Genomic DNA, 12402 nt, shown 5'->3' on the forward strand with positions numbered 1-12402 from the left:
GCCACGTTTAAAATCCTCACCCTGCCATGGATCCCGTTGGCTGGTCATAGCCAAGCCAGCCATTGTGCCAACCTGACCTACCTCTCAGGGCTGTTAGGGAGATAAAACGGGGAGGAAAAGAGCCATGTAGGCTACCAGAGGAAGTGCGAGGTATCCATAGAATAGAATAAACAGATAAATGGCCCTGAAGGAGCAAAATCAGGAGAGCGATAGAGGAAGCGGGCTGTGCCTAAGGAAAGAACCCAGGCGTCTCAGGTAAATGGGGAAAAGGGGGAAATGGGAAGCCAGGTGTCCAAGCCCTACCTAGGAAAGAGAAGCAGACCCACCTGCCCACCCCGACCCAGAAACAACCACACACCTTCGTACACAACCTTATGAGACACTACTTCCGGCAGCGTAGCGTCATTTCCTCCCAACAGTAGCCGGCGCCAAGCAACGCCCCACTTCCGGCGCGGAGCAGAATTACGACAGAAAGAACCTCCTTCGTGAGGGCGGAAGTGACTTCAATCACGCTCTCCTCTATTTCCGCCCGGAGTTCAGTGCTTTGCCCGCCTGTAAGACAGCAGCAAGGGGCTTGCCCTTGTTGTTTATTAATGGTCATTTTAAAGCGTTTGTGCAAAAACGAGAACTCTCCCAAGGTGACTTAGAAGGGAGGAATGATTCTGGGCCACAGCCAACATCTATCATACTCAAGAGTAGACCCATGTAAATTAAAAGGACAGGACTTTCGTTGCTTCCTTCATTTCAGTGGGTATGACTTTTAAGTTGGATACGATCCCACTCTAAATGTAACAAAGCTAATAAAAAAGAGGCAAATAAAAAATGAGACGTAGATGCGGATAACAGCTTGTCATCATTTAAAACTGAGTCATTTTATGTTATTAATACAATTTATTTTACACGTCTATTCTATGCCTTATTATCTGTATAAATGTAATGATAAATGAGAAGGGCAGCAGTCCAGGGTGAGGTGCAGTGTAGAGAGTGGTAGTTGTGAAGATGAGATATCACTCCATTTCCGGTTTATTCCGGAGAGAAAAAAATGTTCCTAAGGATAAAGGAGCCACACAGGTTCTTTCCATGTGATGGCTAAATTTTAAGTAGCAAGACACTGCAGGAACAAACATCTCAAGGAATCGTGGTTGCCTAAGCCTAAAAGTAGCTGATATTTTTGTCCTCCATTCAGGCCATCAGGAACTTAAAAGTACTTTATATGTGGACATAATAAAGGCATATTTTAGCTCACTTATGGTGGAACTGTTGCCCTCCAGCTCCTATCCATCCCAAGCAGCATGGCCACTGAGCAGGGATGATGGCAACTGAAGGTCAACAACATCTGGACAGCCAAAGGTTTCCTATCCCTGTTTTAGTCATTGATGCTAAAATGCTGTTTTTAACATTAAAAATATGATCTACTTTGCCACACTAATATTTTGAGTAGCCCTTTGTGTTTAGGGTGGTGGCTGCCTTCTGTCCAACAAGCTATGTTAGTTTATAGGATCCTCTTTCTAACTTTCTGTCACCATACATCTTTCACATCTGAGCAATGACAGGCGAGAAAGATACATGAACAGCTTTGCATAAATCAGTGTGTTTTACTCTGCTTTTGCTAGTTACAACTAGGGAAAAGAGAACTGAATCTCTGCCTTTTGGGAAATTTTATTCATCTAAGATTCTGAGGTTCCACCAAGCATTTCAGGAACATCTCTGTAATGTAACCGGAAAGGGCTCTGGGCTTTTAAAAAGAACTAAGATTCTGTGCCATCTGATCTCACATGTGTGGCTGGCTACTTCTTACCTGGTGGCTTTTAAGAAGTGCAGGGCTGACCATGTTCTACCTCTACTGAGGATAAAGCTATCTAGACCTACTAGTATGTCTTACCCCCCCCCCCCATCATCAGAGGCAGTGTACTTCTGAGAACAAGTTTCTGTTCTGTTGGGATTCCTATAGGATGTTAACCACTGTGAGAACAGGATGCTGGGCAAAGTGGACCTTTGTTCTTACCAGCAGGGCTTCTCTTACAGTCACTAGGCCCCAGTGGCGAGTATTATGGTGTCAGTGTGGTGTGCTGCTTAAGAGCATGGGTAGGCAAACTTAAGGCCTGGGGGCCAGATCTGGCCCAATCACCTTCTCATTGGGAATCAGCGTGTTTTTACATGAATAGAATGTGTGCTTTTATTTAAAATGCATCTCTGGGTTATTTGTGGGGCATAGGAATTCATTCATTTTTATTTTTCAAAATATAGTCCGGCCCCCCACAAGGTCTGAGGGACAGTGGACCGGCCCCCTGCTAAAAAAGTTTGCTGACCTCTGCTTAAGAGTGTCCAAGTAAGACTAGGGAGATCCCAACTCTCAGGCTGCAAAGGCCACTGAGTGGCTTTGGGCCAGCCGCTAGCTCTCTCAGCCTAACCTACCTCATAGTTGTGAGGATAAAGTGAGCGAGGGATCAAGTATGAATACTGCCTAGACTGAGCCTAGTGGAATGAAGATTGGATAAAAATGCAAAGAAAAGAGGGGGAGAAGAAGTTCTGATTCAGGAACCAACCCATACAGACAACTGTCACTTTTAAGGTCGTGTGGAGTTGTTGTTTTTTAAAAAACAAAGAGACGTCACAATGAAGGAAGGCTTCATGAATAATTTATTCCATTTGAATTTTTTTTAAAAAGTATAAACCTTTTTCCATTTCCTCAATCACAATTTGTACAACTCAGTGTTCATGGCATTCTGCAACAATAGTGTTTGTTCCTTATTTTTATTGTATTTTTTGTTATCATAATGTTAAATAGAGAGAGAGAGAGAGAGAGAGAGAGAGAGAGAGAGAGAGAGAGAGAGAGACTTGGACCATTAAATGTCACTGCTGAATACGAACTTAAGAAATCTCCTCTTCCTCCCCCTGTTAAAGTGACCCAGCTTTTTAAAAGAACATTTATGAAACCAACATGTCCAGTAACGATGCCACAACTTTTAAAACGCAAGTAAGTGTTTCCAAGGTTCTCAAATCCAGTTTATTCGGAAAACCTACTAATTATACACTAAAACTTTCCTGAAAAGTTTGACCCTGAGGATTAACTTTTTCAAAGTGAAATTTTACTCCTTTAGAAACAGATGCAAAGAAAAGGTTATTTTCTACATGTGATTTGGGATCCTTAGACTGAAATTATTTTGAAAGGTGATAACATTTTGTCATCTTGAGAAATTTATTTTTATTATTATATATTTATTTTGTGTCAGGACAGCTAATAGCAGAATTGGCCTAATTGACAAAGCAAGCTGACAAGAAGGAAAACCCAGCCCAAAGCAATGCTGTCTGCATACATGGCTAACAATTAACAAAATAATAGTCTGTGCCAAAGCTAGTTGCAGGGCACAAGGGCAGTTTGAATAGGATCAAAATCCGAGTGTTTTCCAGTAACACATTTTGATATTGCAGTAAAGACAAAATATGCTTCATTAAACACACCTGTGAGCTTTCTGTAATAATGCAGGGCTTTGAAAAAATAAGTTACCAAGAGCAGGCAAATACAAAAAAAGGAGTAAGTTAACTGTGCCATACAGATGGATGTGTAAGATGAGAGGTTTAAGAAACACTTGCAGAAAAGGGTGTGCATCTAAGGCCACTACTGTGGAAACCAAGCAATTTGAACATAAGTTATAGCTCACGCTGGCTAGGTATTTGCAGAAATGCTACTACCTCAGCTGCTAAAACTGTCCAAAAATCGAAAGATAGATGCCCATGTTTCAACTTCCTAGCCTTTTTTAAAAACATTCCAATCCTTTCTATGTTTTAGCTCAAAATGAATTTTCTCTTTTCTGTCTAGGGAGGGGGAGAGACAGAGACACAGAAAGAGACAGAAACTGTGAGTTTTAGATCTTGGCTAGCTCTGGCAGGTGGCACTCTGACCCAAGCATTACTTTCATTTGCAAGACAAGACAAGACACCCTACTACAAAATCGGGGTAGTCCTACACCAAGGTGATTTGGCAATTCTGCTATTTAGTGTTTTGCAAGCCGGAACACCAGTTGTGAGCCTTAACAAAATGACACAGAAATCTCAGCATTTCAAATGGATTCACACAGAAATCCTCAAAGCATTGTGTAGCCTGCATGGGACAAAAAGAAAATTGAGGCAGAAGCCTTTGGATGGCTTATAAGGAAGAACTATTTATTACGAAGCAATACTATAGCTCAATGAGAATAAAGTTAAATAAGCTTTCCATAGGTACAAGATAATGCCACGTGGGGTTGTGCTTTGATAGTTTTAACCCGAAATGTGCTGGGGATTTATTCACGATAAACTGTTTCCAGCTGTTCAAACTTATTTCCTCTGCCATTTACTTGAGTCCAGACAGGTCCATCAACGGCTAACCCTAACCCCAACATCCCTTGGATGCTTCCAGGGCAATTAATTTAAATCTGATTTCTACTGGCATCTTATTCCTTAAGGCTAATTGTCCCACCACCGTGCGATGATCATTTAAACAGGTAAATGGCAGAATCTCTGGGCAACCTGATCTTCCTGAAATGGACCTACCATGAACTTGGCTCCCTAGTCAACAACACACAGTCCATTCTGGAGTTTTGAGGACTTCTGTGCAATCTCACTGCTACACCCAAAGTCATGGTCCAGCCAAAGTGCATTTAAGTTCCACTGGTTTAAGTGGGGAAGATTAAGCACACATTTAAAGCTCTCCGACTGAACTCCCATGAGGCTTGGAAAGTACTTAATGCTGGCTGACTCATATTCTGCTCTAGGCAAATAATTTTAGCACTACTCTTTAGGGAGGTGGAAACATCTGGAGAGTATCTGCCGTTAACAGATACTTGAATATCAAATACAGGTGTACACAGAGAGAAAATGCAATGCAATAAACAGCAGAAATGTAAAATGCAACCCCAAATATTTAAAATTTGTATGTGACTATGTTGCACTTACTTTAAACATCAATTCCTAATTTAGGGGGCCAGGTTTTACTTCAAAAAGCTCACCCCAGGGATAAAAGAGATGCAGATCATTTTAATACCTGCACTTACATCATCATATGGTATTATGAGCACATCGAAATGTTAATCACTCTCATCTAGCAACAAAATAGGTGGTTTTTCAGTCAGCATTCTGTAAAATTTTAAGAGGAACAGGAAATCTTCATCAATTCTACTTAAGCTGCACACCAAGAAAAGTTGCTACTAGTGCTTGCTGCCGCCACCACTGATATACTCTAATAAGAAATTCAAAGTTTTGTTTTTTTTTTCACAGAAAAAGAAATGCTTTCAGGTCTAAATAGGTTGTACATACTTCACATGATTTCAAAAATATCCTGAATACTTGCAATTGCAGTACTTTGGAAAGAAAGAAACTGGGTATTATGAGGGGGGTTGAAGACTTGGGATACTAGGGCTGCAATCCTAACCCCCTTACCTGGGAGTAAGCCTCGCTGAATTCAATAGGACTTACTTCTGAGTAGACATGGTTAGGCCTGCACTATAAAACAGGGTCCGTGAGCCATTTTGCCTGACAAGTTGGTGACCTTTGCTATTAACAAGGCTTCCTCAACAAGTCTGCACCATTGCTCACCAAACCTCAAAAAGCGAAGCTGAGCAGCAGCAGGTGACTGGTGGTGGGAACAACTTTCCTAAGGGTCCCACATACCTGCAGACGTGGCTGCCGCTGCTGTTTCCATGAGTGCCTTAACACAACCTGCAAAATAATGTCCAGATTCAGTATTTGTGGATGGAAACACAGCCTCAGGGCAAACCTTGCATGGCGGAAGACCTTCAATTGAATGGACACAGTAATTCTGAAAGCGGCAGCGTGCAGATATGAAAAGGGGAGGGATCAAAGTGTTGCCTCCAGGAAGGCAAGGAAGCAACTCAAGACTGGATACATGGGTGGAGGAGGAAGACGAAGCCATCGGGTTCACAGGCAGAAGGGAGGAAGAGGTGGGAGTGGCGCAGTTCATGCCCGTTCCCTTGGCGTTTTACCATGCTGGAACCTGGATGTCTATTTCAAAAGGGGAGCCTGAAACTTCCATTACAGAGTGTCAAAACCAATAAGAAGATTAGATCGAGAGGCCTGAGAAAGGGGGAGTGCGAAAGAGGAGAGAGAGCAAAAGAAAGGAGGTTGTTCTCTCATTAGTGGAATCAAGTTCAAACACCAGAATTCACTGAGAACCTATTTACACCATATTCCAATTCATATGCATATCAAAGCTTAGAATCAAAACTGATTGGGTTTTCCTTATTGTGGTGTGTTTCTTTCAAAGTAGTATGTATAAAGTAGCTAAAGTTGGGCTAAAATTCCAAACCATAAAAGGAGGACAGCAAGGGTAGCAGTGGCTGCAGTTTCATGGTAATTTAATCCAAACATGGAGAAGGTTGAATGGGATCCTAGTGATGAACCCCAAAATACTTGGAAGATGAAAGTGACACAGCTTCACTGAAGGGAAGGGCATTTTTAAAAGGAAGAAGAAGAAGAAAGTGTCGCGATTTCATCGGGTGACACAGATTCTCTCTTGGCTAAAACGCACAGGTGAAAGAGCAGGAGGTCCTTGCAGCAAGCACACCCTCCTTGCTTGAAAAATGGGAAGAGGCCTGAAAAAACTAGTCTCGGCCCTCAACAAAAATACAAAAAAAATTAAAACAATTTATTATTATTATTAATATTATTATTATTCTTTTTTTAAATTCTCACTACAAGTTAAACCACCTAACAATATCACTTCTTTTAATATATTGCCATTATGTTAACTCTGCAAAGGTGTGATATAAAATTGCTGTAAGACCCGGTACCTTTTTTTTCTCTTCGATTTTATATAAACACAGTGAACTTCATTACTGTACACGTATAATCTGCAACTACAGCTTAGCTGTAAATCTCCCACACACAATGGCATGGACATTTATATCCCTCCCGCCCCAACTCCTATATTCCCCCATTAAACTGTACATCAAGACCAAATACAAATTTTACTGTCCCCATACCCTCAAACCCCCCCTTACAAAAAAATAATACTCTAAAAGCAAACCTACCGCAACTTTCAATTAAGACGATTACATATATATTTTTAGACCAATTGCTTTAAAGCAAGAAGGCGGTATAAACCTTCTAGGAAAATTTTTTTTTATAAAAGAGGTTAAGAAATATAAGACAATTTATACATTTAAAAACTTACAATAAATAAGAGATGCAGGCATTTTTTTTTTTGAATACTAGGTACTATAATCCGATACAAGAACATTGCAGTGTTCCAAAAGCATTCGACAAATTCTGGTTTTTTCCTTCCTCGTTTGTCTTCTTATTGTCTCCATGCTCATACTTTTTAAAATATTCATTAAACATGGCTGGGGCCTATGGCTCATATACTCTTCACAAATACTGTGACGGGATGGGATTGGGGGAGAGAGAGAATGGTTACTTTGCTACTAAAAAGATGTGTTATAATACATTTCGACTGATCAATTCATCACTCCAATCAGTCTGGTATAGGCAAAACACCAACAAAAGCAGGGGGCAGATGGAGAATTAAACACCTGGGTTATGCAGTCCCCACCGCAAGTCAAAACCAAATAGTTGCTGGAAGTGACCAAAAATGACATTCCCCTCCCTCAAATCACAAAAAATGACTTGCACAGAGAATAATTAACTTAGTCCTGCAGCGAAATAATCCTTTCCCTTTTTGTTGTTACTCTGGTTGTTGTGTTTTTCTTCTCCTTGCCCAGTTCAGATAAAGATCACAGCATATTCATGATAAAGTTATACAACTGATTCAGCACCACAAAGTGAACTGGGAGACACGACCGCCGGTCCTGGGTCGCAGGATCACAGGTTAGCCAGGAAAGTGCGTTGTACTGTTCCAACACAAACCTGGGAGAAGGAAAGAAGGGAACAAGGACCGGCCAAGAAGTCATTATTGGGAAGGCTTTGCTGTTTTTCAGCACAGGTCACAAGGATATAATTTATTAACCCGCATTTCTGTTAGCAGAGGAGCTTATAGTAAGAGGCAGGATCAAAATGCTTCACTCCCAGCTACCAGATGTATATAGCAGGGAGGAGCTGCATGTATGGGAAGGTTGGAAGTCAGCCAGGGGATAGAGTAGACACAACCTCACTCAACCCTTGGTGCAAGGAAGCCTTCTTGAGCTAAAGGGGCCTACTCACAAGAAGTGTGCACAGCTGTAGGTTTTATTCAACTAAAACCTACTCAGAAATAGACCCAGTGAAATGAATGAATGTGGGGGGTCTTTAATGTTTTGAAATATAAAGATATATGTGTTTGCACAACACACACACACACACACACACACACACACACACACACACACACTACCTGCCCTATTGGTCTTGGTCCATTAGTAAGCTAAATTATGAGAAGAGCTTCATAAGACAACCTGAGAATTTCTCAGTGCTGAAGGATATATTAAAATAAATTCAACGTACTGCGCTGTGTAAATGAGCGTATAAGCAAGAGAAAACCACCGGCAGATTGTAGCAAACTGCATGGTTACAATAGCCGAATTGCACCTTTAAAACAACAAATCCTGTATTTTGCATGCTCTCACACACAACTGATGATCATACCTGAGGACATCGGAAGTTTGATTCGAGTCAAGAGGGTGGGAGTGTTTACTGTGAAGTAGCTCGTCCGACTGCACTGAAGGCACATGGAGGTGCAGAGAAGCCTTTAAAAGAAGTCAGAACATACAGTAAGTGTTTATTACAATGCTTTAAAAGAGAGAGAGAGCTAATAATCAAATAATAATTCCTCTATTGTTGTTGTTTAGTCGTTTAGTCGTGTCCGACTCTTCGTGACCCCATGGACCAGAGCACGCCAGGCACTTCTGTCCTCCACTGCCTCCCGCAGTTTGATCAAACTCATCCTCTATAGGGACAGAGTTTAGAGAATAGCTCTGTGGGAGGCCCTCCCACCAGCGAGTGTCCCCACAGTAAAGGTCCTCCAATCTATATAACCCTGAACACACATGCGCACACAGTGAGTCTTTCCTGGGTTTTGTTTCCATCTCATCCTCTTCAACCAAACGCAGAGAAATCCAAACAACCCCCCTCCCCAAATTCTCAGAGAAAAAAACCAAGGAATGCAATTGTAACCAAGTTTATAGTATCACTCACTACATTTACAAAATAGGATGGATGGCCACATACAATTAGCCAGGGAAGGCAGAGTACAAACAAATGAGCCAGTGAATAACTTGTGGGAAAGTAGTGGCTAAGGGTCCCCCTAAACTCCTCCACATTCTTGAACACAACATCTTCCCCCTGCTCCCAGGCAATCCTGCCCTCCCAGCAGAGGGCAAAGTGCAGTTGCTCATCCTTGCCTCCTGGGGCAGAAGTTGCGTGCTCTCTCTAGTTTTAGCAAAGCTGCCCACTAACTCAGTTTGGAGCCAGGGAACAGCCTTCAGCTGGTCCCCAGACTTGGCTGGAGAAGCACCTGTGGAACAGAAAGGAAAAGCGCAGTGCCGGTGTGCTTGGCTGAAAGGAGAAAGAGAATCTTTCCCTCTCTACAGCTCAGCAGCGTAGCTAGCTGCTCAGGCGCCCGGGGCGGCGCAAATGACCTGCACCCGGGGGCAGGGCAAGCCAGGGCAGAGCACATTGTGCAGAACCTCCACGGAGTCCGCAAGCCCCACGTTGTCATTTTGGGCAGCGCGGAGCCTGCAGGTGCCCAAGTCACCGCGTCACTCCCCAGGAGAGCCATGTGGCTCAGGCTGTGATGTCAGTGATGACACCCGGGGCAGTCTGCACCCACCGCATCCCCCTTCCTACACCACCGCTACAGCTCACATCTTAGTGGGACGCGTCTCTGAAAATCTTTGGCCACCAGTGACTCCTCAATGCTGTACCTGCCACTTCCTTGATCAGGCAGGCAGGAGCCCCCTGCTGCTTTGGACGAAGTAGTTGGCTGTTAACTGCAGACACAAGTCTTTCCAGCTGACTTGGTATATACTGAATGCCCGCCTACAAGCCCACATTGCCGCTACTTCCCCACTCACCCCGAAAAGCTCTCCTGAAACTTACATAATGACACGCAGCATATGTCTTTTGAAGCACTCTCTCAACAAGACCAATCCCCACACCTCCCAGACACAGCTCACAGACTTTGCTGAAGGTTTGTTACCTTAAGAAACAGGGGACACTGATTTTGTGCTTGAGGACACGCCGACCAAAACCAGTCAGGCAACGGACCTGCTTTGGCAGTTGAGACAAAGTAACCAAGGGCCAGCGGTTGCTGTAGGATGTTGGTGACTTCGTCGTGGGACTCCGTTGAGAGCAAGCGATCTGTACCTTGACCCTGGTGCGACAAAACAGAAGGTGGGGGGGGGGGGATTGGCAAAGAGCGCACAAGGAAAGCCTTGCTGGATCAGACCAAAGGCCCATCTAGCCCAGAATCCTGTTTCCTGCCACAGCCAACCGCATGCCTACACAAGCAGGACTGGAGTAGAGTAGGCCACAGCTGCTCATGGTCCTCAACAACTGGCAATCAGAGGGTGGCTGAGCCTTAATCCCTCAGACATTCGCCAAATCCCCTTCTAAAGCCATCTGCTGGTGACCACCACCACATCTTCAAACAGTGAATTGAACAGATTAACTATGCCCCTAAATACCCCACCATTCAGCTACATTGGATAACACGTTCTAATGTTAAAAGAGAGAGAAAATCTTCTCTCTCTTCTCACCATACTTAATGCTGTAAACCTCTATCATCTCTCCCCCTCTCCCCTTTGAAAACAAAAAAGCCCAAAAGATTGCAACTCTTCCTCATAGAAGAAGAAGAAGAAGAGTTTGGATTTGATATCCCGCCTTTCACTCCCCTTCAGGAGTCTCAAAGCGGCTAACAATCTCCTTTCCCTTCCTCCCCCACAACAAACACTCTGTGAGGTGAGTGGGGCTGAGAGACTTCACAGAAGTGTGACTGGCCCAAGGTCACCCAGCAGCTGCATGTGGAGGAGCGGAGACGCGAACCCGGTTACCCAGATTACGTGACTACCGCTCTTAACCACTACACCACACTGGCTCTCTAGTGTGCTTCATTCTAATCATTTTGGTTGTCCTTTTCTAGCCCTTTTCCAACTCTACAATATCCTTTTTGATATGAGGACTGCAGAAGGCAGCACTCTATCCCAAGGATGGATTCCTTTTATATTTGGTTGCCACAATATTGAAATGGGGGTACTTGACAACCCGTGGCCATCCAGATCAGCACTGAGGCAAACACATGGTTGAGTTCTTAAATACGGTTCCTTGCCATAAAACCTTACCTTGCCCATGTCACCTCCATGGGTGAAGTGGGAACTTGGTGAGTGCACAGGGGACCCGGTAGGGGATGCAGGGAGGATGTTTATAATATCAGGATCAATATCAGGATCTCCAGTGTCTAACAAATCAAAGAGCCCCATTCCATCTGCTCCATCTTGAGAAAAGCAACAAATACAACAACAAAAGAGTCTGTTAACAGAGAGTTGCTATCATTATGATTTATATAAAAAAAGGAGAGTACACAATGTATGAAGAAATTCTTTACCGACAGCCAGCATGACATTGTGGTTGGAATACTGGGCTTGAAACAGAGGGCTGCATTCAAATCCCTGGGCACCCATGAAAGACACTCAGTGACATTGTAAATTTGGCTGGTCCCAGACAGCTCTTGCTTCAGTCTATTTTATACACAGTTATGTTGCTTTGCTTTGATCGATACTGCATATGTATGCCAAGACACACATGCACACAAACAATTGGCTGCTGCCCATTTTGCCTGTTCCCTGTAATCATGGGGCTGAGATCTAATAGGCTGCTCATAAGCACTCTAACAGAGGACGGTGAAGGCCTAAGTCAGGGGGGGAGGGGGGAGAACAGCAGTGCAGATACTGGAAAGGAAGCAAAAGGCTGGTGTGGCTGCAGTGAAAAACTTTATGCCTAGGAAAAGACAGGCTTGTGTGTTCTGGGGGGAGGGTGCTTAAGAAATTGGGACCAGTGTGCTTAAGAAATTGGGGTCAACTAAGGAAGCCACAGGTGCCAAGGAGGATGGGGAAAGCCCCACTTGGGATCTAGAGATAGAGAAATCAGTGTTTTGTTGGGAGGGCTGAATTTCTATCATCTACAGGCCTCATTTTTCATATCTATCAAGGAAACATTTTTATATGAAAGTATTTGAAGACACACAAACACACACCATTGTTTGTATTAAAGGCCAGATCCAAACCAGTTTCAGTGGTATAAGTTGATGATGCTACTTGCACAGATGCAGACGTGGGAAACACAAGTATATGAGTGCACGACGTATCCTGTGGGGTGTTTAGTTGGGATGTCTGCATATTTAGGGTGGTGCTGCGCCCAAACACTGAGCCAGTTGATACCGAATCTTAAAGAAAAAGAGAGAGAGAGGTTTCACTA

The 12402-nt window shown here is 43.5% G+C and overlaps 2 protein-coding genes and 1 long non-coding RNA gene across 7 annotated transcripts in view; 1 reads left to right on the forward strand and 2 right to left on the reverse strand.

The window, feature by feature from the left end:
- Nucleotides 1–440, reverse strand: part of INTS2 (integrator complex subunit 2) — a 31133-nt gene extending 30693 nt beyond the window's left edge. Inside the window, exon 1 of one of the 5 annotated variants that reach the window (XR_014520068.1) lies at nt 359–438. The gene's annotated coding sequence lies outside the window, so the exon portion shown is untranslated. The other 4 variants (XM_083479788.1, XM_083479785.1, XM_083479786.1 and 1 more) reach the window with 4 other exon arrangements.
- Nucleotides 1–12402, forward strand: part of LOC310695546 — a 205723-nt gene that overhangs the window by 88618 nt on the left and 104703 nt on the right. The gene's annotated exons all lie outside the window — the stretch shown is intronic.
- Nucleotides 2623–12402, reverse strand: part of MED13 (mediator complex subunit 13) — a 104426-nt gene continuing 94646 nt past the window's right edge. The window contains exons 26-30 of the mRNA XM_083479729.1: nt 12182–12370; nt 11271–11422; nt 10130–10303; nt 8578–8678; nt 2623–7863 (exon numbers count right to left, since the gene is read on the reverse strand). Coding sequence (XP_083335855.1) covers nt 7731–7863; nt 8578–8678; nt 10130–10303; nt 11271–11422; nt 12182–12370 — 749 coding nt within the window. The 3' untranslated portion in view covers nt 2623–7730. The remainder of the gene's footprint in view (nt 7864–8577; nt 8679–10129; nt 10304–11270; nt 11423–12181; nt 12371–12402) is intronic.

The sequence above is a fragment of the Podarcis liolepis genome (genome assembly GCF_965112155.1).
Source record: "Podarcis liolepis genome assembly, chromosome: 16".
NCBI classification, from domain to species: domain Eukaryota; kingdom Metazoa; phylum Chordata; class Lepidosauria; order Squamata; family Lacertidae; genus Podarcis; species Podarcis liolepis.